The sequence below is a fragment of the Phyllobates terribilis genome, unplaced genomic scaffold (assembly GCF_046119375.1).
Source record: "Phyllobates terribilis strain yellow unplaced genomic scaffold, ASM4611937v1 Scaffold_9__5_contigs__length_417890890, whole genome shotgun sequence".
Lineage (NCBI taxonomy): Eukaryota > Metazoa > Chordata > Amphibia > Anura > Dendrobatidae > Phyllobates > Phyllobates terribilis.
The window spans coordinates 290,946,899-290,973,515 of NW_027362769.1; the positions used below are offsets into that span (position 1 = coordinate 290,946,899).

The window sequence follows — 26,617 nt, forward strand, 5'->3', positions numbered from 1 at the left end:
CATGTTTTCAGGATTTCCTTAGTATTGCACAGGTGATAATTCCATCACCTGCACAGGCAATAATTACATCACCTGCACAGGCAATACTAAGGAAATCCTGAAAACATGACCTGTTGGTGGGCCTTGAGGACTGGAGTTGGGGAACCCTGATCTAAGGTACGGAATCCTGGAGACTACTTGGCTACCTAGGCTTAACCCCTTGTTATACTCTAACTAATAGAGTTCTTTACAAGGCCAGAACTATATACTGAGGAGGGAATGATGAGTGAATGGATCCCAGGCTCCCAGCAGCACAGGCTGCGAGCAATGCACTGGGAGTCTTCCCTATGTAGTCGCTGTGCTGCTGCTCTCTCCGCCCATCTCTGCTCTCTCCTCTGTCCCCCTCCCTGCTCTCTCTGTGCTGCTCCTCCATCCTCAGCATTGCTCTCTCCTCTCACTCAGCCGTCTGGAATTGTTGTGGTTGCACTTACTGGGATGCTGCTGCTGCTGCTGCTGCTGGGGATCCCGTCATGCTAAGTCCCTGCTCATCCATTCACATCTGGGAGTCACTGTCTCTATAGACATGGTGGTGGCAGAATCTCACAGACCGTGCTGGACACTTTGTGATTGCCTCTGCTCACTGCTACTACCTTCCCTACTACTAATCATTGCCCGGCCAGGGAAACTTGCAGCTTTTCCTACCTCCTTAAGTGACTGCCAAACCCCTACAGGCTGGAACTGTTCTGGTAAGACACAGCTGTGCTGTGTACTGTGTGTACTGTGTGTACTTTGTGTACTGTGTGTACTATGTGTACTATGTGTACTGTGTGTACTATGTGTACTGTGTGTACTATGTGTACTGTGTGTTATGCACTTGTCAATGTATCTAGAAATGAATGATCTGCTTCCAGGGGTCATGGTGTTGCTGCTGCTGCACATCATTACTGGCATCATTATTATTTTCCTAATTATGGAGTTAAGTTGATGGGTGGAAAAGTCTATTGACTTCTCTGGTGATGGAGAATTACTGGCAATGCTCTGTAATATGTGCATGATGCATTTGGATACTTGATCTTGGTGTGTAGAGTTCCTATAGTTCTTGCTGCAGTGTTATTATGGCTCCAGCGCTGTGTGTTTTAGATGAGTCTTGGCTTATGGGATAAAATATTCTTAAATTGTGCCAATGACATGTCATCTAACCTCAGAGTTTACAATTGATGTTAGCTGCCTGGAAATGAATGTAATCTGGTCTGGATTGTATTTAGTGAATATTTGGGATCAGTGTAAAACTGCTGAGTGATGTTAAGCTTTGAGAGATAAAATGGATGGACAAATCTCTAGACATATCTTGTTATATAGATGTGGGATAAATTAGCTGATAGATAAAAAGCTGAGGGAGAATTCTAGCTGCATTGAAGCCAGAGAAACTCCTTTGTAAAGTCATATGCTGTAAGGAAATTAGAGAAGAATAATTTCTAATTATAAACTCTGACACATCATATATTATTTACACTGGGTGGTCTAAACAGGGACTCTCCTGCCCCTTTAATGGCTTATAATGAAGGCTTACAAACTATCTAATTTTCCTAGGCCGATGCCTATTCACAACAGGAGGCAGACTGCAAACAACACAAAGACTAGTTTGTCATAAATCACATCTTCGCCTGACTGCTAAAGTCTTAAGTCATGTCAAACTGCAGCTTCCCATGCCCATAATCCTACTGCTCCGCCGGGATATTGGCACTTGTGTGTCTGTCATATTATAGCTATAGCCATAAAATATAGAAATAAGTACCAGCCATGCAAATATGACACTTTAATTAGATACAAAATAATTCTATGGCAGTGATCTGCCAAAAATCTGAAACATGATATTTAGCGCTGATTTTAAAGCTTCATCAGAAATCAGTTTATTGGTTTAACGCTTTATTTCTAGCAATAATATCTATATTGTATTTATCGAGGTGGCAAGCGTTAATAATTTTTAAATAATGAATAACGACATTACAGAGCCCCACTCGCTCTATCGCAGGGACCAAAAAGGTCAAATTTAGGACAAAATACCAAATAAAGCTTTGTTCCATCAATTTAGCTGTAATAACCTTATCTGGGTTGCAGCATCAGGTCATGACTGGTGTTGTATTGACTGCCAAGTTGTGAAATATACTAATTAAATAAGGAAGGATGAGCCATGGAGTTACTGCACTGTAAATCATCTTTGTGGCTGAAGCTTGCTTAATAAGATAATTGGGTGATCATGTCTTTTTTAGGCTTTTAGGACCCTGCCAGAAACATTACCCTCTTACTGTCTTTGTCAATAAGAAGCCACTGATGTCTATATTGAATTAATAGTATCATTTGGGGAAGCAGTGGGAGATTTGTTCTGGGTTATTAGCTTTGTAATATATATCTAAAGTGCGTTCCAGAAGGAATGACTGTTCTCCTTATTGTATAGATTCTACATGGCTGCACCCTATGCACGCAGCCTTCCTTAGATTAGGTTAGTGGAACGAATCCCTCTGGCCACAGCAGCTACAGAATAAATATGTTAAGGACTCAGAGCTATTGTCCTGCTGACTCTTCTTTCATTTTTAATATGATGATGTGGTTTCAAACAGAGGAATGTAATGAAAGAATCAATAGGGCTAAATCTTAATGGATCCGAAGTCTAATGTATACGTTCTGTTTAATATTGTATCTTTCTGTAGAGTTGATTGATCAGGTTGCAGACAAACTGAACTCTGATATTTCTAAGGACCCCCTCCCCCACCATTAGTGTCTCAGTATAGCCAATCCACGACAGATGCTGCTTTACTATGTGTCAGTAGAAATAATGTCACACCTTTATTTCTTAACATTGAAGCGTTTAACAGCGATCAGCCTTCACTCAGCACCACAAAAAAACAATGCTTGTTTATTATCTCTTCACTTTGTTATAAAGTGCCAAGCTCATCATTGCCTGGATAGATTCCAAAGATTGATTTCACAGTATGCACCAAAATATATTCTTTCTCCGTCCGAGATGAATGCATATTGTGTGCATATTACATGTAGCAATTCAATCAGCTTTTCTGAGAATAGAACTATAGAGCAGGAATCCTGCCTAATAAAAGATGAAATGAATCAAGTATTTCAATAAATCATTTTCTAATAAACCCAATCTGTACTTCCACTTCTCGAAACTGAGTTGTTTTTTTTTTCCCTTTTGCATTTGAGGTTTTGATGACAGAGAAAATGATCTTTTTCTATGTGACACCAATACCTGTAAATTTGATGGAGAGTGTTTAAGAATTGGAGACAGTGTGACATGCGATTGTCAGTTCAAGGTAAGGAGCTTGCTATCTCGTTTTTCAAATTGACTAATGTGGGTATAAAAAGGGAATCTACTTTCACAGTCTTTCTCCCAGCTATTTGTTTTTTTACAGGCTGTATAGTTGAAAGCAGAAATGCTACCTGGGGAAAAATTGGCAAAGTAAACAAGTAGTGTCAAAATACAAAGGCTTTTCAGGGAAAATATTGACAATGTAGTGATACCCACTTGGAACGAGCCCTGTGAGATATGGATGGAAACAAAGCAGAGGTGTATTTTTCTCTTGTGGCCTTTTTCTTTTCATCTGTTTGTGTCAAGTTGTGGTTCTAACTTTTTATAATGACCTGTATATTGATGTATTGTCAGTGCAGGAAATATTAGCCACCCATACAATCTCTGTATTAGAAGAAATGGACAACTGAAGAAATCAGCGCAGCATTTGTGTTCAGCACTGTAGAGTGTTCGGTAGCTTTTTTACTAAAACTATTGAGCTAAGTTGTCCGCCACTTCTGATCTAAATCAATTGTCATAGTTTATTAGCCATTGACTTTATTGTGGTCTATGTAGCCACATGGGCATGTACGATCACATGCCTATCCAACTGCCACTCTTGTAGTGACCGACATGTCACCACTTCGGCCAGTGATTGCCTGCAGTGGTCCATCCAGAGCAGGATGTATGGCAACTGGCTTTGTACATCCTGTTTGGTCTGGATGGACACGTGAGCACTGCAGCCAATCACTGACCAGTGCGGGGATGTGTTGATCACCACTTTGATGATATGTCCATCCAGCCAGAACATGATGTATGGAGACAGGTGAGGGACATCAACAGATTTAGAAGAGGAGCAGCGAGGCAATATGATTTATTTTCATATTTCAGAGCATACTGCATGATTTAAAGAAAATCGAGTGAAAAACTGGTTTAATAATAGAAAAGGTCAGTGATGCTTTTTACAGTCGCCAAAAATACAGTGCTGCTGAAATCTGTGCAGAAGAACAGAACCTGCTGCTTGCATTGGCCAGATGATATTGGGACTAGTTTATAACAAGATATGTATTTATGATGTAAACAGAAATATTACTGAGCAATATAATACAATTCTGATCTCCTAATAGGATTTATATGTGTCATGTTATAGCTTTGTACATTTATTGGGACTTTAGACACCCATAAGGTATGATGCTACAAAAATGAAGCTTCATTGCAGTGCTATCAATTCATTACAAACTATTTTTTATTCTTTAGCAGAAAGAAGTTCTGTATTACAAGGAATTTTTCAGATAATTACACTGTAGGACTTTTGCAGGGGGATTTTTAGTTCTTCGGTAGATCTACAGCTTGAAGATGTGAAATTATTAGAAACAAATACATAAAAAATGGCTTCAGATCTTGATCTGAATGAAATAAAAGAAATTGAGCATTGGAAATCTGCTTTTACCTTTCACATCTTCTGTGAGCTACTACTAGTGCTCTATTGGATGCAGTGAAATCATGGTGATTGTTGTCCATTGAGTTCATGTGATGGGATTGCTATTCTATATTAGCCTAGTATGCTATGCATGTAGCAAAAACACACACTGACATGGTGGTTATAAGGTTTTTGCAGCAGTCAATGGTGACGTATTAAAATTACTCTCGAAAAATTGCAAATTTGACCAATGTGTAGTTTTTATTACAGCCATATCTTATGCATATGATTCATGCTGCTTTACTTTGCTTTTTAGGTCATATGATGGATTACTGAAACATAATTTCCATTTTTAATAAGAACTATGTATGTTATTTCACACTTTCAAATACAAATGTGCAATTCTTAGATGCATTCCCATTATTTTTTTTTACCCCCTAAACCTATGTGAACACTAGTGTAGTGTCAGCATGTTAATATGGTCACCGATCGTCATCTTTTCCATTGTCCAGTGCTGCTCTGCTCCTTTTCTGACAGCAATTCAGACTCTCCGGCTCACTCTATTCTCTATGCATGAGATGAAAATCTCTATTACAATATAAGTCTATATAGCCTCATTCTGATACTTTATTAGCTTACATTGTAAAAGCCACTTTCCAGTCACACAGACCGCAGCATGTTCAGGAGAGTCTCAGTCACACTATATGACTGAGAAGAGAACTGGAGAGCCGCTGTATACAGGAGAAGATGGCAGTCGGTGAATAATAATTAACACACTGACAATATACTACACTAATGTTTACACAGTGTAAAAACGCAAGAGGTAAGGTCCTGGATGGCAGGTATGTGTCACCAAGATTGCTGGCCTCAGTGATACAAGTCCCGGGGGAAAGTGAACCAGTAACACTTGGTTACTGTGATAGTTTTTATTTTGACTGGATTTTGGGTCCAGGATTTGGGAGCGACTAAAAGAGCCTGGGTGGGAAAGGTTGCTCTCATACTCCAGTCCTGGTCTTACAGACCTAATAACAGGCAGCTTGGTTAGCTCAACAGTGTGTGTTGTGCTGGGAATTGGAAAAACGTGGATGGTGGATAGTCTATGTTAGAGACTGAGAAGTGCCTGTGACAGCAAGTTGGTGAGACCATTTGTTTTGCATCAGGAATGCTTCTTTAACACAAGTGGTACAGATAGCTACATGGTTATTGTAGCGTGCATCCAACGTGTATGTTGGCCACCGTTCACTTGTTTTATGTATAAGAGTGGCCATGCGTAGAGTGCCACCACATAATAATCAAACTAAGTTGTGTGTCGCCATCTGTACAGATGGCACTTACTACAACTGTATGGAGAAAGGATACAGCAGATGATATTATTGGTGCTGGTATATTATGGCATGTCATTCATGTTTAAACACAAAGCAATGATAGATTTGTTGCTACAGTTATTATAATAGTATGATTTGTATCTCTACAGTACATACATGCAGCTATTTTGTTAATACAGCCAATATTGTGAAGGGGAAGAAAAGAGAAATTCAGCAATGTAGCCCATTAACATAAGTGGCAACATCACTTTTATTATTTCTGAACATTGTTTTCAAATATGTATCTCGTATTGTTGTTCTGCCCTGGGAAATTTCACAGCGAGAAATTCAACGTACCTGCAGAAAGTAGATCTTCAAGCTGCTCTATGTATATTATATTACTATTATTGCTGCTATTATTATTATCATCATCATCATAATCACATCATAATACTAGGAATAGAAGCTAAAATATGTTAATATAAATGATACTGGCCATTTGCAGAGGATTTCCAGTCTGCTGGATTAACAGTTGTAACCTTATTGTTTTTATTGCAGTAATATTAAATTATGGTACAGAATGGCTCAGGGGCCTACGTGACATAGCAGAATGTTACTTCTAAGCTGCCATCATCTACTTATGTGCCATCAAGTCCTAAGATACCTTACCTTTTCCTTTCGCATTGCGAAAACTCAATAGTGTTGTGGACGTTAACCTCAGGCTTAGTACTGACTAGAGTTTTTTTTATATCTACTTTCCCTGAAGAATATTTGCAACTCAGGTTTATCATTCACTGCAGGATACACAGAAAATATCAACATCACTTTTGTGAGAAAATCTCTTGTCTCGTACACCTGGAGATTTGGTCCATTATTCTAGAGGAGACATACAATGACTGTACAATGTAACTATACAATGCAGGCATATATATGTTCTATACAAATCAGGCATTGTGAAAACAATTCTCCTCAACTCATTACTTCATTGGAAATGTCTATTTAGTTCATTGCTTCTTTGATAATCTGGACTAGACTTATTTTCAGGCTTTATTACTGGTTCTGTTATTGACCGGCTGCTTCTCACCTCTGATGTAATTCCAAACTCACATTTCTAGATTACAGCGGAGATTGGCAATATTTGTTGGAGATTTGAGGGGCTTCATAAAGCGTGGGTAGATATTAGTCTAACAGCAACATGACAAAAATCACTGTATGAGATAAAAGAATATTCACCAGTAGATGAGGTCTAATTTAATATCACAATGACACCATTATTCACTAAATATCTTGGAAGTGGGGTAACATGGTGGCTCAGTGGTTAGCACTGTTTCTGGAATGCTGGATTCAAATCCCACCAAGAACAACATCTGCAGGAGCATGTTTGTTCTCCCCAGTGCCGGACTGGGGTGCCAAGGACCCACCAGTAACATTGTCTCTGGTGTCCCAATGTTCAGCTGTTGAGATGATGCCCTTGTCAATACAAAGTGAAATGTGCTGTCAACTACTTCTCATATAGGTGGAGAGTCCATGCCTGCATGGGGCGCTACCAGAGAATTCTCCTGTTCTCCTGTGGGCCAGTCCGAGCATGGTTCTCCCCATGTTTGCGTGGGTTTCCTCCGGGTTCTCCACTTTCCTCCCACACTCCAAAGACATAGTGATAGGGAATCTAGATTGTGAGACCCAATGGGGTGCCCAACACCTTTTACACGCAGAAAGGCCCAACACAGACAATGGCAGCCCTGGCACACGATGCAAACACGTTTTCTTCAGCGTTGCTCAAGGTGTGCTGAGCATCAGTGGAGAAAATCTCTTTTAGCAGAGGATTTCATTCACTATAAATTCATGCTCAAAACCTATAACTCTGCCCTTCAGCTGGCCAAACAATCCTACTTCACCACCCCCATCACTTCACTGTCCAACAATCCAAAATGACTTTTTGAAACCTTAAACTCCCTCCTGAAACCTAAAGCACAGGCCCCCATCACCAACCTCAGCAGTGAGGATCTGGCCACTTATTTCCTAGAAAAAATCAACCACATCCATCAGGACATCTCAGCCCAATCTCCTCAGTGCCTGGATCTCCTTCCATGCCGCACTTCAAGCTCACTTTCCTTCTTTGAGCCTGTTACAGAAGAAGAAGTTACCCAGCTCCTCATTTCTTCTCGACCTACAAACTGCAACATTGACCCCATTCCTTCACATTTCCTCCAGTCTCTCTCACCGGTGGTCACCACTCAGCTGAATAAAATATTTAACCTGTCTTTCTTCAGGTATCTTTCCCTCCTCATTTAAACATGCCATCATAGCCCTTTTACTTAAAAAGCCATCCCTGGACCAGAACTGCACTGCTAACTACAGACCTGTCTCTAACCTTCCTTTTACCTCTAAACTCCAGGAACGCTTGGTCCACTCCTGTCTAATCCACTATCTCTCAGATAACGCTTTCCTCGACCCTCGACATTCTGGTTTCCACTCCTTACACTCTACTGAAACTGCACTCACTAAAGTCCCTAATGATCTACTAACAGCTAAATCCAAAGGTCATTGCTCCCTGCTGATTCTCCTGGATCTCTCTGCCGCATTTGACACTGTGGACCACCAGCTCCTCTTCACTATGCTACGCTCTATAGGTCTCAAGGAAACAGTTCTCTCCTGGTTCTCCTCCTATCTCTCTGACCGCTCCTTCACTGTATCTTTTGCCGGCTCTTCTTCCTCTCCTCGTCCCCTTACTATCTGGGTTCTGCAGGGCTCAGTCCTAGGCCCCCTCCTCTTCTCTCTATACACTTTCCCTATTGGACAAACAATCAGCAGATTTGGGTTCCAGTATCATCTCTATGCTGACGACACCCAATTATACACTTCTTCCCCTGACATCACCGCTACCCTAATACAAAATATCAAGGATTGTCTGTCTGCTGTCTCTAACATCATGTCCTCCCTCTATCTTAAACTGAATCTCTCCAAAACTTAACTTCTTGTGCTTCTCCTCTCTACTAACCCAACTCTACCTAACATCAAAATTACCTTGGAGGGTTCAACCTTAACTCCCAAGCAGCATGCCCACTGCCTTGGGGTCATATTCGACACTAACATTTCCTTTACTCCCTATTTCTGATCACTCACTCGCTTTTGTCACTTGCATCTTAAAAACATTTCCAGAATCCGACCTTTTCTCACCTTTGAAACTGCTAAAACTCTTACTGTCACTCTTACTCACTCTCGTCTGGACTATTGCAACTCTCTTCTGATCGGTCTCCCTCTTACCAAACTTTCTCCTCTCCAATCCGTAATGAATGCGGCAGCCAGGGTCGTATTTCTGTCCATCTGCTTCACCGATGCCTCAATCTTGTGCCAGTCATTACACTGGTTGCCCATTCGCTACAGGGTCCAATATAAACTTATCACTCTCACCCACAAAGCTCTCCACAGTTCTGCACCGCCTTATATCTCCTCTCTCATCTCTGTCTATCGCCCTACACGTGCCCTCCATTCTACAAATGACCTAAGACTAACATCCCCCATAATCCGAACCTCACACTTCCGTCTCCAAGACTTCTCTCGTGCTGCGCAAGTTCCCTGGAACTACCCTAGATGAACCCACTGATGCCTAGCCACCACGTCTTCAAGCTTGCTTTAAAAACCCATCTCTTGAAACAAGCCTATCACATTAAGTACTAAGTAAACTTTCCCCTGTCCCCTCCTTCTAAATATTATTCAGAATCTGCACTCTACTATTCATCTGTCTCCTCACCCTTCATGCACACGATAACTACACTCGATACTTGATAATTGCACTTAATCATACTGGCTGATGACCGGATCATGCAGCTTTATATGAAAATCCCTATTTATTATAATTGCCAGATCTGAAATAACAATCACTTTTCACCTATTGTGTTCACCCATTTCCTTGTAGAATGTAAGCTTGCGAGCAGGGACCTCACTCCTAATGTAACTGTTTAAATTGTCTCACCTTGTATTGAATTTATTGTATGTACATGTCCCCGCTTAATTGTAAAGTGCTGCGGAATATGTTGGCGCTATATAAAAAATTATTATTATTATAATGTATGTAAAGCGCTGCTGAATATGATGGCGCTATAAAAGTGAGTAAAATAAAGTGCTCACTATGGAAATGGTAGCACAATTTAGGATATAAGGAGAGAAAACCTTCTATACAGTATGTACGATGTCATCTGCCATTATGATGGACTGAATGAGGGGTACATTCACACCTCCAGATCCATCTTGTAGGACTCATACTGCACCTGTATGTGCCATGAATTTCACATACAGGTCTTTACTGTGATATTTATTAGAAATTACTCAATGTTGTATTACTATGCTAAACGGTTGACTTTCTAAAATGAAGAAGAAGAATAATCCTGCCTTCTCCAGTCAGGGGGTCCTGTCATGTAATATGTAATCGTCTAGCAGATTGCTCTCAGTTCCAGGTTCGTGTTAGTATTACGCACTGATAATGTCCATATTATCTAAATTCTCTAACCTTCTGCGTCTATTGTATTACAGCATATGGCTGCAATTAATCCAGACATGGTAGATTTTTCTCCAACGTCCTGTGCTTTATAGTTTAGCGTAGCGCTGCTGCGTGATCTGCTGTCTTTGTACTCAGATGTTAGAACTCTGGAGGGCTTGGATTTAGGATAAAATGCAGTATACAGAATAACAGGCTATTTTACCACTACTGTGGTGTCTGTAATCATGATTTTTAAAGCATAATGTTAATATATAACAGGAACCAGGTTCTGAGCGTTCTTTGCACACATTTTTCTAAGGCCAATTTCAAAGACAAACAGAATTTTTGTGACATGGCATTTTTCATAAGATTTTAGTGCCATTTTTGAGTTTTGCAGACAGCCAGAGGGTATTATAATCTTTGGTAATATAAAATATAAATTGCACTACTTACAATGCCTTTGGGTCATAGGCAAATTTTTACAAACTGCAGCATGCTCTGGGTTTGTTTGTATTTTTCTGATGTTTTTCCTACAGGGTTATCTAGAAATGGCAATAAAAATGCATTAATGGGGTGAAATAAAAACAATGTGACCAAAATGTATGTGTTTTTTTACACACACTTTTAACCCCCTAGTGCTTTATGACACATTTTTCAGAAGCACTTGTCAGCTAGTTCCCCATGCCAAATCTACAGTATACATCGTGTTGTTCACACAGGTGCTACCTGTGTACCCATGCGATTAGCTACAGCCTATGCACATAGCCAGGCTCCAGCTGAAACTCGTGGACTATTAGGAGCACCAATCCAGCAGTATAATTCTTTGAATGCTATCAGTCCATACACCAGCCCTCCGCTGCACAATCACGGGGTGCTGATGGATAGTTATTACAACAAATAGAGCTAAAATTGTCCTTTGTATTCACCCCATAGCAATTCCTATTAGATCCTGCTGGGGGTGAAATAGGCTGGTGCTCACCCCATCATTGTAGGAATCTGTTTAATAGATATTCCCGATGCATGCTGTTCTTAGTGTCTTCTGTATTCAGTTGTACCTGTCATTGGAAACTCTCCGTTGTCACTGTTTATTAGCAGAATGTGTTCTGTGCTTGCCCCAAAAGGGGAAGCGTTGTATATAGCGCACACGGCTTAGCGATCATCATGAGTCACATGGCCTATGACTGATGGGTCTGCTTTCTAGGATGATGAGTGACATCGAATATCCATGAAAACTAGCCATGTTCTCATCTATCTATTTCCTTTACCAATATGTCACAATCATCTAATGCGTGCTATTTATTACAGGGCAATTACTCCATAAGGTTTAGACTTAATGCAACCTACATTTATGGTCCGAGTATTAACCCAATGTGTGGTCTGTTCATGGGTCTCCTGACCCAAACTCAACAGCCTCATATATGCCTGTGATGTTGATGAGTTTGGGTCTGGAGACCCATGCCCAGTTTGTACATCCATGAAACATGGAAATCTGAAACCAGCCTAAAGTTATCTCACAGTGAAGGCCTAACATATTGCATGCCAGTTTATTACTGATAGTCAATAATGCTTTGGTATACTTAGGTATTATAGAAGCAAATTGTAAGGAATCGTAGTGGGACTAAAAAGAAGAAGTTAATTTTAATAAAGGTTATAAAGAAAAGTATTCACATGTAGTCACATATGGTATCACCACAATTGTAATGACTAGTGTTGAGCGAGCACTAAAATGCTCGGGTGCTCGAAGCTCGGGCCGAGCTCGCCGTGATACTCGGGTGCTCGACCCGAGCAACGAGCCCAATGTTAGTCTATGGGAGACTCGAGCATTTTTGCGGTGGCACCCCCGGCAGTCTTTTAAAAGCCTAACAAGTGCCCAAAACGATAGTGACAGTGCTCAAATGACTTGGGGACAGCATGGGGATCGCCCCAGGAAGCATTTCTGACCCCCAGGTCACTGCTGTCAACAATGTGGTCAGAGGTATTAAGCCACTTTACGGGCTCACAATAAAACGTTCAAAAACGAAAGTGAAACTTTTTTCCTGTGAAATATGTTAAGGAACATCCTTTCCAGGGAAAAGACTTGTGTATAAGTTAAAATAAATGACCAAAAACAAAAATACTCCTCTACACCTTCGGCTATGTTCACAAGTAGCATTTTTTATGTGTTTTTGCACTTTTGTATTGCTTTCAACTATGACAAATGCATTCACCGGGAAATGTCATTTTAACATTTTACAACCTTATCTGGCCATGTGCCGTGTGACACATGCATAAAGTGCTGAAAAGACATGGGAACAGCATGGGGAAGACCCCTGGAAGCATCTCTGACTCCCAGGTCACTGTCTAAAAGTGTGCCCATCATAAGTGATCCTTGCCGCATCAGAAGATGCAGACTTGCAACTATCCCCATGCAAGTTCTAGTCCCAGGGCAATGTTCAATTGTACCTCCCCCATTCCTTGCAATACAAGCGCAAGTATGCAGCCTGCCACCCACCCACCCCCAGGCTGCAATACCATACTGCTTGCTTGAACTTGAAATTGGGCCTTTTAGGCATGTGGAGGCGGAATCTGGCCACCACGTCATGGCTGTGTTGGCGGCCTGGAATCCATACTCAGTCCCCAGCCGCCCGGCGGCCGGGTGTCCATACTCGGTCCCCAGCCGCCCCGCGGCCGGGTGTCCACACACGGTCCCCAGCCGCCTGGGGGCAGCCGGGTGTCCATAAACGGTCCCCAGCCGCCCCTATTTCTCCTTGGAACATTCCCCCACACACTTTTCTTAGCCCGGCCTGCTTTAGGCAGCATTGGACGAGCCCACCAGAGAACCAGACTCCTCCGGTGGGCCCTGACTTCTCCATCGGTGGAGTTGAGAGTGCCAAGGTGAGGAGCATGATGATGATGACAGAAGTTAGCATCTGCTATGTTTTCTTTTAATGCAAGTGTAAGTGTGCAGCCTGCCACCCACCTACCCCCAGACTGCAATTCCATACTGCTAGCTTGCTCTTGAAATGGGGCCTTTTAGTTTGGAGGAGGCCGAAGCTGGCCACTACCTCATGGCTGCTTCAGCAGCGAGGTATCCATACTCAGTCCCCAGCCGCCCCTATTTGTCCTGGTGTGCCTTATACATAAGATTAAGCGCGTATACCAAAACATTACCTGTGCCCTCCCAGTGCATTTAGTGGGAAGGAGAGCCTATTCCGCTGTAGTGTGTGCATGCCAAACCCCTGTTCATGGTACATGCGAAGATGCCTCCCACCTTGCACCTGTCGTTGCAGACTTGCAACTATCCCCATTCAAGTCCTTGTCCCAGGGCAGTGTTCAATTGTACCTCTCCCATTTCTTGCAATGCAAGCGCAAGTATGCAGCCTGCCACCCACCCACCCCCAGGCTGCAATACCATACTGCTTGCTTGCTTGCACTTTAAATTGGGCCTTTTAGGCATGTGGAGGCGGAATCTGGCCACCACGCCATGGCTGTGTCGGCGGCCTGGTATCCATACTCAGTCCCCAGCCGCCTGGTGGCCGGGTGTTCCCGCTTGCTCCCCAGCCTCCAGGGGGTGGCCGGGTGTCCATACTCGGTCCCCAGCCACCCCTATTTGTCCCGGTAACCTTTCCCACACTTTTCTTTGCCTGGCCTGCTTTAGGGCAGCATTGGCCGAGCCCACCGGACTATCAGACTCCTCCGGTGGGCCCTGGCTTCTCCATCAGGGGAGTTGAGAGTGCCAAGGTGAGGAGCATGATGAGGATGATAGAAGTTAGCATCTGCTTTATTTTGTTGTAATGCAAGCGCATGTATGTAGTAGCGGCTAGGCCTGAGGTGGTCAGCGTTTTGGCGCATATCCTACCTCCTCCGAGGATTGCTGGATGTTTTCCTGCTACTATCCAAGTTCTATGACTCCCGTTAAAACAAAGCTTCAGGTGATAAATGATGGATGAGGTAGTGGCAAAGGAGAAAGAGCAGGAGGAACAGGGACCATTCACATCAATATCAGGCCAGTCAACCAGATATGTCTTGTAGGATATGTTTCTGTAACAAAAGGAGCGGTTCGGCTACACAGTTATAGGGCATACAGTGATTGCAATGCCTACCAAAAATTTCGAGGCACTCCAATGCCCCTTGGAAATGACATGGAGGTCAGAGGGCGTTAACTAAACCTTTTTTTCCATTTATAGCAACTGGGTCTCCTGTGCACTGTTGGCCTAAGCAGTGAATGGAAGGCTTTCCAAAAATTATGAGGAACTGCAATGCCCCTTACAAGAGCCATGTGTGGCACCCCAGGGGTCTGGTCACCACAGTAATAGAGATATTATGTCGGAGAGCAAGTGGGAGGTTTACTGGTCAGGATCCCTTAAACATGCAACATCCTCCTGCCCCAGTCCTGGGAGGGGAGAATTCTGCCCTTATAAACTGGATCTGGGGTGGGGTTGAGTGAGTCAGAGAACAGTCAGAGTCAGAGTGAGAGCAAGGGAAAGTAACAGCAAGGAGCTCTGTAGGAGCTAGGAGCTAAAGACCAGGGGCTGGAAGCTGAGCAGAGCTCGCCCTGGCAGAAGACAATAGGAACCGGACACAGGAGTCCGAGGCTGTGAGGACTTATATATCCAGCAGCAGAAACCAGCCGGCAGGGGATTTCAGGTCCTCTGGCCATAGAAGCCCGGAGGCTCAGTCACAAGCAAGGGACCAGCACCGCCGTCGAGGAGCGGAGGCTGACAGAAGGCCCCATGTCACCAGCCATACGGGTGAGCACTACACGGTACACTCAGGGACGTGGGCTACTTCTACCCACTTACAGCAAGGTAGCCAGGAAGAGTGCAGACAGACGGGGAGGCCTACAACTCCACCTGGCCAGGGGAACTCCTGCTTGCTCACAGACTGACCAGGCCTCTTATGCTAGCCAGTACTCCTGGGAGGGTCTACCTTATAATCATCAGTAAAGACCCTGAACTGCACTGCAAAGACTCTGAGTCATTCCTGCTGCGCTCATGCACCATCACCCCCATCATCCACACTCACTGCCCTGAGGCTATACTCCTCCCGTGGGGAGTTATCCCATTCTCTGCTGCGCACACAACACCAGCCTCAGCGGTCTGCCTCGCAGCGGTGGTACTCCCTGACCGCAATCCACGGGTGGCGCAGTCGGACAATTAACCTCAAAACCTAAGAAAGACTGCCACTGGTTTGACCAGCCTGAGCCACGGGACCGGGTCACCGCCACGGAGACTACAGACCCCAGAGACCCGGCACCGGGTATCCCATACACGTGTACACACGGCCCAGGAGGCGCATCACATACAGTACAGCATATTACAAACATAAGTCCCATTATTGGGGAGTAGGTGTACCATAGTATTTGCTTATGCCTTGCAAGCAAAAGCTGCCAAAAATTAGGACGGAGCAAATTGCAATGCCCCTTACAAGAGCCATGCAGTACAGCATATTACAAACATAAGTCCCATTATTGGGGAGTGGGTCTCCCATAGTATTTGCTTATGCTTTCCAAGCAAAAGCTGCCAAAAATTAGGATGGAGCAACTTGCAATGCCCCTTACAAGAGTCATGCAGTACAGCATATTACAAACATAAGTCCCATTATTGGGGAGTAGGTGTCCCATAGTATTTGCTTATGCCTTGCAAGCAAAAACTGCCAAAAATTAGGACGGAGCAACTTGCAATGCCCCTTACAAGAGCCATGCAGTACAGCATATTACAAACATAAGTCCCATTATTGGGGAGTGGGTGTCCCATAGTATTTGCTTATGCCTTACAAGCAAAAGCTGCCAAAAATAAGGACGGAGGAACTTGCAATGCTGGCACCCTGGTGGTATAGTGGTGGTGGAGGCTGAGGATAAGGAGAAGAAGATAAAACAGCCGAAACGAGGAAGCGTATACCCATGTGTGGGTGTGAAGCGGTGCATGTGATTACACCTCCCGAAATAACACAGTGGATTTGACTTTATGTTACTCTGCTGTCATTTGGTGGTGATGAGAAGTCTGGTCCAATCCAGCCCTTGTTCATTTTGATAAGGGTCAGCTTGTCAGCATTGTCAGTTGACAGGCGAGTGCGCTTATCAGTTATAATTCCCCCAGCGGCACTAAAAACACGATCCGATAACACGCTAGCGGCAGGGCAGGCCAGGACCTCCAAGGCGTACAGAGCGAGTTCATTCCAAGTGTCCAGCTTGGATAACCAATAATTAAAAGGCACAAAGGAATCACGGAGGACGCTGTTACGGTCAGCAAGGTACTCCCTCACCATCTTTTGAAACTTTCCACTCCTTGTGAGAGTACCCCGCGCTTCAGGGCCTGTAAGCAGGGCGGGTGTCAGAAAACTGGCCCAGAACGTTGACAGTGTTCCCCTGCCTCTGCTGGATTGGAGTTGCATCTCTCTCGCCTGTACGCCTTGGTTGGGCAACGAACTGTTACCTCTGCCGCTAGCGTGTTCAGATGGGAATTTTTTTAAGAGTTCTGCAGCAAGGGCCTTCTGGTACTGCCCCATTTTTGTAGACCTCTCCACCTCAGGAATAAGAGAGTGAAAGTTCTCCTTGTAGTGGGGGTCTACAAGTGTCACCAACCAGTAATGACTGTCACCCAACATTTTGACAACGCGAGGGTCACGGTTAAGGCGGCGTAACATAAAGTCAGCCATGCGTGCCAGACTGGTAATGGGCAAGATTTCCGTGTCCTCACCAAGATGACGACTGACCATACTCTCCTCCTCCTCCTCTTCCTCCTCCCCCCTGTCCTCAGGCCACCCACGCTGAACCGACGGTATGACACTTGTACAGGTACTACCATCTACAACGCATGAAAGCAGCTCCTGTTCTTCCTCCTCCTCCTCCTCTCCCTCATTGTCCCCCAATGCACGTTGGGATGAGATGAGGCTGGGCAGTGTATAATCGCGCGCTACGGCTTCTTGATCAATCTCATCATACTCTGGCTGCAATGCCTCCTCTTTAATTCTCTGCAGAGAGCATTGCAAAAGACAGACAAGTGGGATGCTGACACTAATGATGGCGTCATCGCCACTCACCATTTTGGTGGCCTCCTCAAAAGTTTGTCAGGATGGTACATATGTCAGACATCCAGGTCCACTCCTGAGGTCTTATGCGTGGAGTCTGACCTGAATATCGACGGCCTTGTTGCAGCTGGTACTCCACAACTGCTCTCTTCTGCTCACAAATCCTTTGCAACATGTGGAGGGTAGGGTTCCAACGTGTGGGGACATCACACACCAGTCGGAGTGCCGGAAGCTGCAAACGCTGCTGCAACACAGCAAGGGCGGCGGAAGCTGTAGCCGACTTGCGAAAATGAGCTGACAGGCGGCGTACTTTCACGAGCAGATCTGGCAACTCGGGGTATGATTTAAGAAACCGCTGAACCACGAGGTTAAGCACATGAGCCAGGCATGGTACGTGTGTGATCTCACCTCGCCTCAGAGCCGCCACCAGGTTGCGAATTTCCGCTTTCGTTCAAAGGTCTGGGATATGGATAATTGAACGCTGCGGTGGGACGTGGACGTGGACGTTGATGCTGTTTCTTGAGAAACTGCCATAACAAGTGAAGACTGAGAGGAGGGGGCATCTTTACATGCAGTATGGACAGGGGATTGCCTTGCACACACAACAGGGGGTTCTATTGCACGCACAACAGTGGAAGAAGCAGTGGTGACACCCGCTGACACTGGTCGTGGACCCTGGGTTTCGCCCCACAAAGTCGGGTGTTTTGCTGCCATGTGCCTGATCATGCTTGTGGTGGTCAGGCTGGTAGTTTTGTCACCCCTGCTGATGCTGGCATGGCAGGTGGAACATATGGCCTTTTTGGGGTTATCAGCAGAGTCTTTAAAAAAAATTCCAGACGTTGGAAGACCTACCGCTTGTACTGGCAACGTCCCTCGTGTTGGTGTTATGGGGAACGGTTGCCTGCCTTCTGTCTGCGGCAACCACACTGCTTCTTCCTGCCTGTTGGGGTACTCTACCTCCCTCCCCCTGTGTGCTGCTGGCCTCACTTTGCATGTCCTCCTTCCACGTTGGGTCAGTTACTAGATCATCCACCACCTCCTCCTCTTCCACTTGCGCACCACGATCCTCCTCCTCACTTCCTGGCAATTGTGTCTCGTCATCGTCCACCTCTTGTGACAGATTGCCAACGTCGACTTCCTGTGGCCGTGGCTGTTCAAATATTTGGGCATCGCAACATGGGATCTCCTCTTCCACCACTTCAAGTGTATCAGGCGAGGGGCCCAAATATGGAAATGGACCAGTGAACAGCTCTTCAGAGTGTCCAAGTGTGGGAGTATGCGGTCGAGACTCACGGCTACTAAGAGCTGACCGTGTGGAAGACAGACCGGAGGTGGTGGTGCCCAGGTAACTGGAAGTATTATCTGCTATCCAATTAATAACCTGTTCACACTGATCAGTTCTCAATACTGGTATTGTTCTGTGCTTCCCTAGTAATTCGGTCAAGAAGTGGGAGCGAGAAGATGTGGCTGTTGGTTGTGGCACATTTTCACCTTGGCCACGGCCCCGTCCTCTGCACGAACCATCACCAGAATGTCCACTTCCACGTCCCTTGCCACGCGCCTTGACCATTGTAAATTAAGTAAAATAGCTTACACTTGCACTATCAATGGAAAAAGGGTAATAAAGAGTAGATTAGAACCGTGGAAGAGGAAAACCACAGTTATTGTTTACTGAGGTATACCACACTTTTTTAAATAGAGATATTTGCGGCTGAACAGTGAGCGACACACTCAAACTGCTTTTTTTTAGATACCAAAGGCCCAAAACTGGATAGTACAGCGATTTGACCCATGGAACTGCGAAACCACACTGGGATGTCGGGCCTACACAAGACTATTTTCAACAGATATATTTTTGTGTCACAACAGTCAGGAGACACTACTGTTTTTCTTTATGGAAAAAACTACCAAAAGCTGAATAATAGAGATTTTTTACCGTGGGATGGCAAAACCACAGTTATTGTTTACTGGGGTATACCACACTTTTTTAAATAGAGATATTTGCGGCTGAACAGTGAGCGACACACTCAAACTGATTTTTTTTTAGATACCAAAGGCCCAAAACTGGATAGTACAGCGATTTGACCCATGGAACTGCGAAACCACACTGGGATGTCGGGCCTACACAAGACTACTTTCAACAGATATATTTTTGTGTCACAACAGTCAGGAGACACTACTGTTTTTCTTTATGGAAAAAACTACCAAAAGCTGAATAATAGAGATTTTTTACCGTGGGATGGCAAAACCACAGTTATTGTTTACTGGTGTATATCAGACTTTTTTAAATATATAGATTTGCGGCTGAACAGTGAGCGACACACTCAAGCTGTTTTTTTTTTTTAGATACAAATGGCCCAAAATGGATAATACAGAGGTTTGAACCGTGGAAGTGCAAAACAACACTTCTGTTTCTCTAGCCTACACCAGACTATTTTCAACAGTTATATTTGTGTCTGAAAAATCAGAGACATGCTTTTTTTGGGGGAGAGGTGGACACACCAAAAGGTTAATAAGACGGGTATTTGTACAGTGTGAAGGAGGAAAAAAAAAGGAGGATTTAGATGAAAAAAAAGGATTTTTCCTGGCCCCCGACACCTGGTGCTAAGTCCAGCAATTTCAGCGACAGGAGCACACAGGGCTGTAATGCAGCGTTTGCTGGTATAACCACTGTGACTCCTATACAGCCTGCCTGCCTGGTATCTGGGATGGATATTAGTCCTGAAAAGGACTGTTTGTTTGTTCTGGCAGCCTTTACAGACCCTACACTAACTATTTTGCAGTTTATATCTCTCCCTAAATCAGCAGCGCTGTCCCTACACTGTCTAATCCGGAGCGACTGTGTCCAAGATGGCGGCGCCCGGTTTTAAATACTCGAGGTGACGCTGTGCGGCCAGCCTATCACTGTAATGCCCACAACCAACATTGCTGCAGCATTACAGTGACTGGCTGGCAATCCCTGCATGTTCATTGGCTCTGTAAAGAGCGCCAAACATGCAGGGCGGAGACCCGAGCTCCCGCCCGAGTAACCCGGAAATGCTCGGTGCTCGCCGAACATCCCGAGTAGCGTGATGCTCGGGCGAGTACCGAGCAGTGTCGAGCATGTTCGCTCAACACTAGTAATGACCCATACAATAAAGTTATCATGGTATTTATGTTCTCCCCATGTTTGTGTGGGTTTCCTTCAGATACTCCGGTTTCCTACCACACTCCAAAGACATACTGATAGGGAAAAGTTTATTTTTTTTCCCACTCCCCCCCTTAAAAACTGTATTGAAAGAAAATTAAAAAGTTATATTGCGTCATTGAAAGATATGACACTTCCCTCCAAAAATAAGGCTTGATACAGCTTAATCAATGGAAAACAATACAATTACATAGTTACATAGCTATATAGGTTGAAAAAAAGACTCCGGTCCATCAAGTTCAACCTTTCTCCACCAATTGTACATTTTATCACTAAATTATCTATGACTCACAATGCCATTTGTGCTGAGGAAATCATCCAGCACTTTTTTGAAAGTTGTTATAGTGTCTGCCATTACTACCTCTTGTGGTCGGCATGCCACAGTCTGACTGCTCTAACTGTAAAGAACCCTTTCCTATTTAGCTGCCAGAATAGCCTTTCTTACACCCGTAATGAGTGCCCCCTGGTCCTTAGTATGGTCTTTGGAAGGAATAAGTCATGTGCTAGTCCTTTGTACTGACCACACACATATTTACACATGCAAATGAGATCTCATCCTCTGAGCCGTCTTTTTTTCTAAGCTAAAAAAGCCCAACATTTCCAACTTCTCATCATATGAGAGGCCTTCCATCCTTTGTAATAACTGACTCTAGCTTCTGAATATCATTTTTAAAATGTGGAGCCCAAAACTGGATCCCATATTCTAGATGTGGCCTCACCAGTGATTTATAAAGGGGTAACAGTACGTTGGGATCGCAGGTTTTCATCTCTCTTTTTATACACCCTAAAATCCTGTTTGCTTTTGCAGCTGCTGCTTGACATTGAGTACTGCTGCTCGGCTTACTTGTAACCAGAATACCCAAGCCCTTCTTCTGTTCTGTTGTCCTGAGTATACTTTAATGTGTATGCAGCTATAGGATTACTCCGTCCTAGATGCATTACTCTACATTTATCTACATTAAAGTGTTTGCCCATCCAGTCATCTTATCCAGATCATTCTGCAATATCGTAATGTCAAGATAAAATTTTAATATCCTACATAGTTTGGTATCGTCAGAAAAGACTGAACTTTACTCAAAATCCCATCTCCCAGGTCATTAATAAAGATGTTAAAAAGAATTGGTCCTAGCACAGATCCCTGCGGCAGCCCACTGCTGACTATATCCCATTTAGTGAACATATCATTTATGACGACTCTTTGTTTCCTATCATTTAGCCTATTTCTTACCCATCTGCATAGAGTTCCCCCAGTCCTTGCTTGTGTAGCTTCAGTATAAGGCTGTTAGCAGATATCACACACTTGTTCTATTCTTTCGAATGTGAAGGTCAATGGTGCTGGTGAACTCACAATGGCACATACATGCTATAGTGTGTGCACAATCATCCGGTATTGTGCACATGTCCTGGAAGTGAGCGGCACTGATGACATCACGGCTGCACATACTTGCCAGGATGCCTGCGTAATACTTGCTAATCTCACTCCCTGGCATCTATATACACCTTTGATGTCATCAGCTCGCCTCCCAATATGCAAAAAAGTGGTACAAAACCACTTTGTTAAAGGGAATCTATCACCAGGTTTTTGTCATCTAATCAAAGATCATCATAATGTAGAGACAGAGATCCTGATTCCAGCGATGTGTCATTTTCTGGGTTGCTCTCTGTAGTTTTGATAAGGTCACTGTTTATCAGAAGGAGATTATCACTTAATGTCTAGTGAACCTGCTGCCATGTAGTGTTTGATATCCTTGATCTCTCTATAACCCCACTTCCACCACTGATTGTCAGCTTTGTTCCTATGCACAGTGTACACAGAAAGCTGCTAATATTAGTACGGTTGATTGATTGTACAGACATCAGCATAAAGAGAACTGGAAGATCTACAGCAGATAAAACAGGGATTTTATCAAAATTACAGCACCCAAAAAAGTAGGTGATGCATCGCTGGAATCACTGACTCTGTTTAATCAGCCATCATGTGCCTTTAGCAGCCAAGGGTGGAGCAGTACTCTGCCTGTGACTGTTAACCTTTTAAATCCCGCTGTCAATCTCTGACAGTGACATTTAACATGTGCCGGCAGGAGGGTGTGTCATGCCACGCTCCCATAGGTGACGTGATTGTGGTGCGCCGATGGGTTGTCATAAAAGGCAGGGATCTGCTTATGACCCCCGTGCCTGTCATTATGATCCTGTGAATGCCGGCCCGTGGCTGACATTCATAATAGGTTGTGATTTATGAAATATATAGCAGCGCTGATGCAATGTTGTGTATAGTACAAGCGATCAGAAGATCGCAGCTTCAAGTCTCCTAAGGAGGCTATTAAATACATTGAAAAGTAATAAAACAAATGAAAAAAATAAACACAAAAGTTGAAAACACTCCCCTTTTGCCCCATTGAAAGTAAAATAATAAAAAATACACATATTTGGTATTGCTGCATTCAGAAATGTCTGATCTATCAAAATTTATAATAATTTAATCCGATCGGTAAACAGCGTAGCGAAAAAAAAATCAAAATGCCAGAATTACGTTTTTTTGGCCACCGCAACATTGCAATAAAATGCAATAACAGGCGATCAAAACATCATATCTGCCCCAAAATGGTATCAATTAAAATGTCAGCTCAGAGCGCAGAAATGAAGCCCTCAACCAGCCGCTGATCCTGAAAAATTAAAATGTTACAGATCCCAGAATATGGTGCCAAGAACAAAAAATATTTTTCTTACAAATTTCTGATTTTTTTTTTTCACCACTTAAATAAAAATAAACTAAACTTGTTTGGTATCTGCATACTCATATTGACCTGGAGAATCATATTGCCTGGTCAGTTTTACCGTATAGTGAATATGGTAAATAAAAAAAACAACCTATTGTGTAATTGCACTTTTTTTTTTTCCAATTTCACTGCTCCTGGAATTTTTGTTCCCATTTTCCAGTACACTATGTAGTAGAATGAATTGTGTCATTCAAAAGTACAACTCATCCTGCAAAAAATAAGCCCTCATATGGCTCTATTGAGAAAAAATATAAAAGTTATGGCTCTTAGTAGAAGGGGAGGTAAAATGAAAAATCACCTGGGGTGAAGTGGTGAGGCTAAGTATTTTAATTATTATTCTAACATTTCAGAATGATTCCTAATTCATTACCTTACTGTACTTTAAGAAATGTATAAAGTTTCTGCATATTTACCATTCATGACTTTTATCTGAGCAAACAATGGACAATTTTTGTTTGAAGTCAATTAACCCAATAATATGTATTTTGTAATATACAATGGAAAGCATGCAAACACAGGGAGAATAAACCAAATTCATGTAAGGCCGCAGTGCTGAGTCACCATGCTGCCCATGTTATGTACCTCCATACAGTGTAGCACAATAAAAGGTAATACGATTGCATCAGGATTTTTTTGCTTCACTTTTTCGAAGCAATATATGGTGTTACCTTTATGTAATCATTATTTTGTAGCTATTTAGAAATATCTTTCCTACACAAGATATCTTTAATCCTTGACTAGGTGATAATCTTCAAAAACTCAAAGTTGCAATGCATGAACTTCAGGAAATTAGCATCATTTATTGAGTTTAATGGAGTAGTTAATTAATCACTGATGTCAAGAGATGTTCATCTGGACAGGAAGAGGTTGCTGGAAATACAGTATTTTAAAGCCATTTCTTGAGGACAATTAATTTCACATGATAAATCACATTCAATGATTCTTCTGAAGAGATTATTTGCATGAAATTTAATCGCATGAGAAATCACTCTAACTTTAAAGCTTACATTTATGAGAACTTTATGGTAAAGGACAGCTTTGAGAATGTACTGTTCGGGGCAGTAATGAAATATAACCTACTTCTAACAAGATCAGTTTTCAGCACCATATTATCAGGGTTCAGTCGATTCATGGTTGCTGGTGTCAAAGTGCATTTAAATTCCTTTAATCTAGTTTCCAATAATTCAGAAATTATGATAATCTGGTACTTGTTTCTAGCACAGAGCATGATAATATTGAATTTCATGAAACCAGAACTAGTAGAACCAATTAGGAAGTCATGTGAGTAAAAATCAAAGTGATAGGGTGTCCTCTCATTTCTCTTTTATCACATCACCGACAGTCCCTCTAATATGAGATCTGCTACAGTGATCAGATGATTGCTGTAATGCCTTCTCCCGAGACAGCTGATTTTGCATAGGGAAATTGGAAAATGGCTTGATAAGATGAAACAATCCCTTTAGGACTCTCTAGCCTTGTGAATAAACCTTATGTATCTTTCTATGATTTATGATTTAATATCTTATCAATGTAAATTTACAGAGGTATTATATGCAAAGACCATATTAAGATACCAAATTGTATTAATATACCTTAAAATTTTCCAAAAACTGACAAAAACTGCACAACAAAAAAAACAAGAAATCAAGATACACAATATTAAATATTGACACCGGATAAACAATAACTCACTTTGATATCAAACCTGTGCTTAACTTCTACCTATTAGTGGAAGTTGGCACCCTAGGGGAATGAAATGGTGCCCCCATTCCTCGGCAGCTTTCCCTGAAATGCCCTAGTGTGCCCTATTTTAATTAGTACTGTTAATGTAACAACAAAAAAACAGAGGTATGAATTTAATCAAACACAAGATTTTCTGTCCATAAGTAACATTCATTTTGCAGCAAACGGGGTGAGATATGTCCCGATACCCATGTAAATATATATAATAGATATAATAAAAAATGCTGATATTGAGGACCACTAAATTGCCCTACCAACTCAATTCTACCTGCCAGCCGAGGTTGGCACCCTAGATATTCAACATTGACGCCCCCGCTCCTCAGAGGCTGTCTCTTGTATGCCCTATAGTGTCCTAAATACCTAACATCTTACAGGCAACTATTAAACCAGCAGAGCCATATCTGCCCCTAACTTTTGACATACTGTTAACACATCAAACATAGGACCACAATTGATAAGGCAAAAACAATATACATATAGATATAGTACTCATCTAGATATGTCTTCCTGTAAATGCCTAAACGCGTTTCGCCATGCGGCGCATCAGGAGGTCCGGTAGTATAATGCCAGATTATGATATCCAATACTAATATGTTCTTTGTCAAGGAATCTGTTTAAAAAAACCACTAATTTAGACCACTCCCCAAACAGTCTGTCACTTCCTGTTAGGTGAGAAGGAGAGCAAATCATGGATACTGTCAATGATCGTCTCCATAGATGTGAGGCACATGCGCAGCATTTTAGACACTAGCTCTCCCAATGTAAATTTACACCAATATATTTTACCTAATTTTCTCCCTTAAATAATAGAGAAAGCTGACAGGTCCTTTTACTTTAATTCTCCATAATGTTCTTCTTATTCTAGTATAATATACAGTGGCTTGGAAAAGTATTCACCCCCTTGGCTTTTTACCTATTTTGCTACATTACAATCTTTGTTTAAATATTTTTGTAATCCAATTTGTGTGTGATGCATCAGTATTAAATAGGCTAAATTGGTGAAGTGAGAAAATATAGGCGTAAATGAAATGTAGGGGATTAAATAATTAAAAATGGGCTTGTGCATATGTATTCATCCCTTTTGCTATGAAGCATCTAAAAATTCAACAGAAACCAAAGATAACCATGAAGGAGCTGCAGAGTTCCCAAGCAGAGACTGGAGTATCTGTCTATATGACCACAGTAAGCCGTACACTCTATAGAGGTGGCCTTTATGGAAGAGTGGGCAGAAAAAAGCCTTTACTCACACAAAAACTGTAAGGCTCTTTTTGAGTTTTCTAAAAGACATGTGGGAGACTCCCCAAATGTATGGAGGAAGGTGTTGTGGTCAAATGAGACCAAAATTGAACATTTTGGCCACCAAGGTAAACGCTATGTCTGGCGCCAAACCAACACAGTTAATCACCCCAAGAACACCATGT

General features: G+C 42.8%; 1 protein-coding gene across 1 annotated transcript in view; it reads left to right on the plus strand.

Moving 5' to 3' along the window:
* The first annotated feature begins 381 nt into the window (after window positions 1-381).
* The window catches only part of TMEFF2 (transmembrane protein with EGF like and two follistatin like domains 2), a 1,048,378-nt gene continuing 1,022,142 nt past the window's right edge, over window positions 382-26,617 (plus strand). The window contains exons 1-2 of the mRNA XM_073647876.1: window positions 382-725; window positions 3,196-3,305. Coding sequence (XP_073503977.1) covers window positions 563-725; window positions 3,196-3,305 — 273 coding nt within the window. The 5' untranslated portion in view covers window positions 382-562. The remainder of the gene's footprint in view (window positions 726-3,195; window positions 3,306-26,617) is intronic.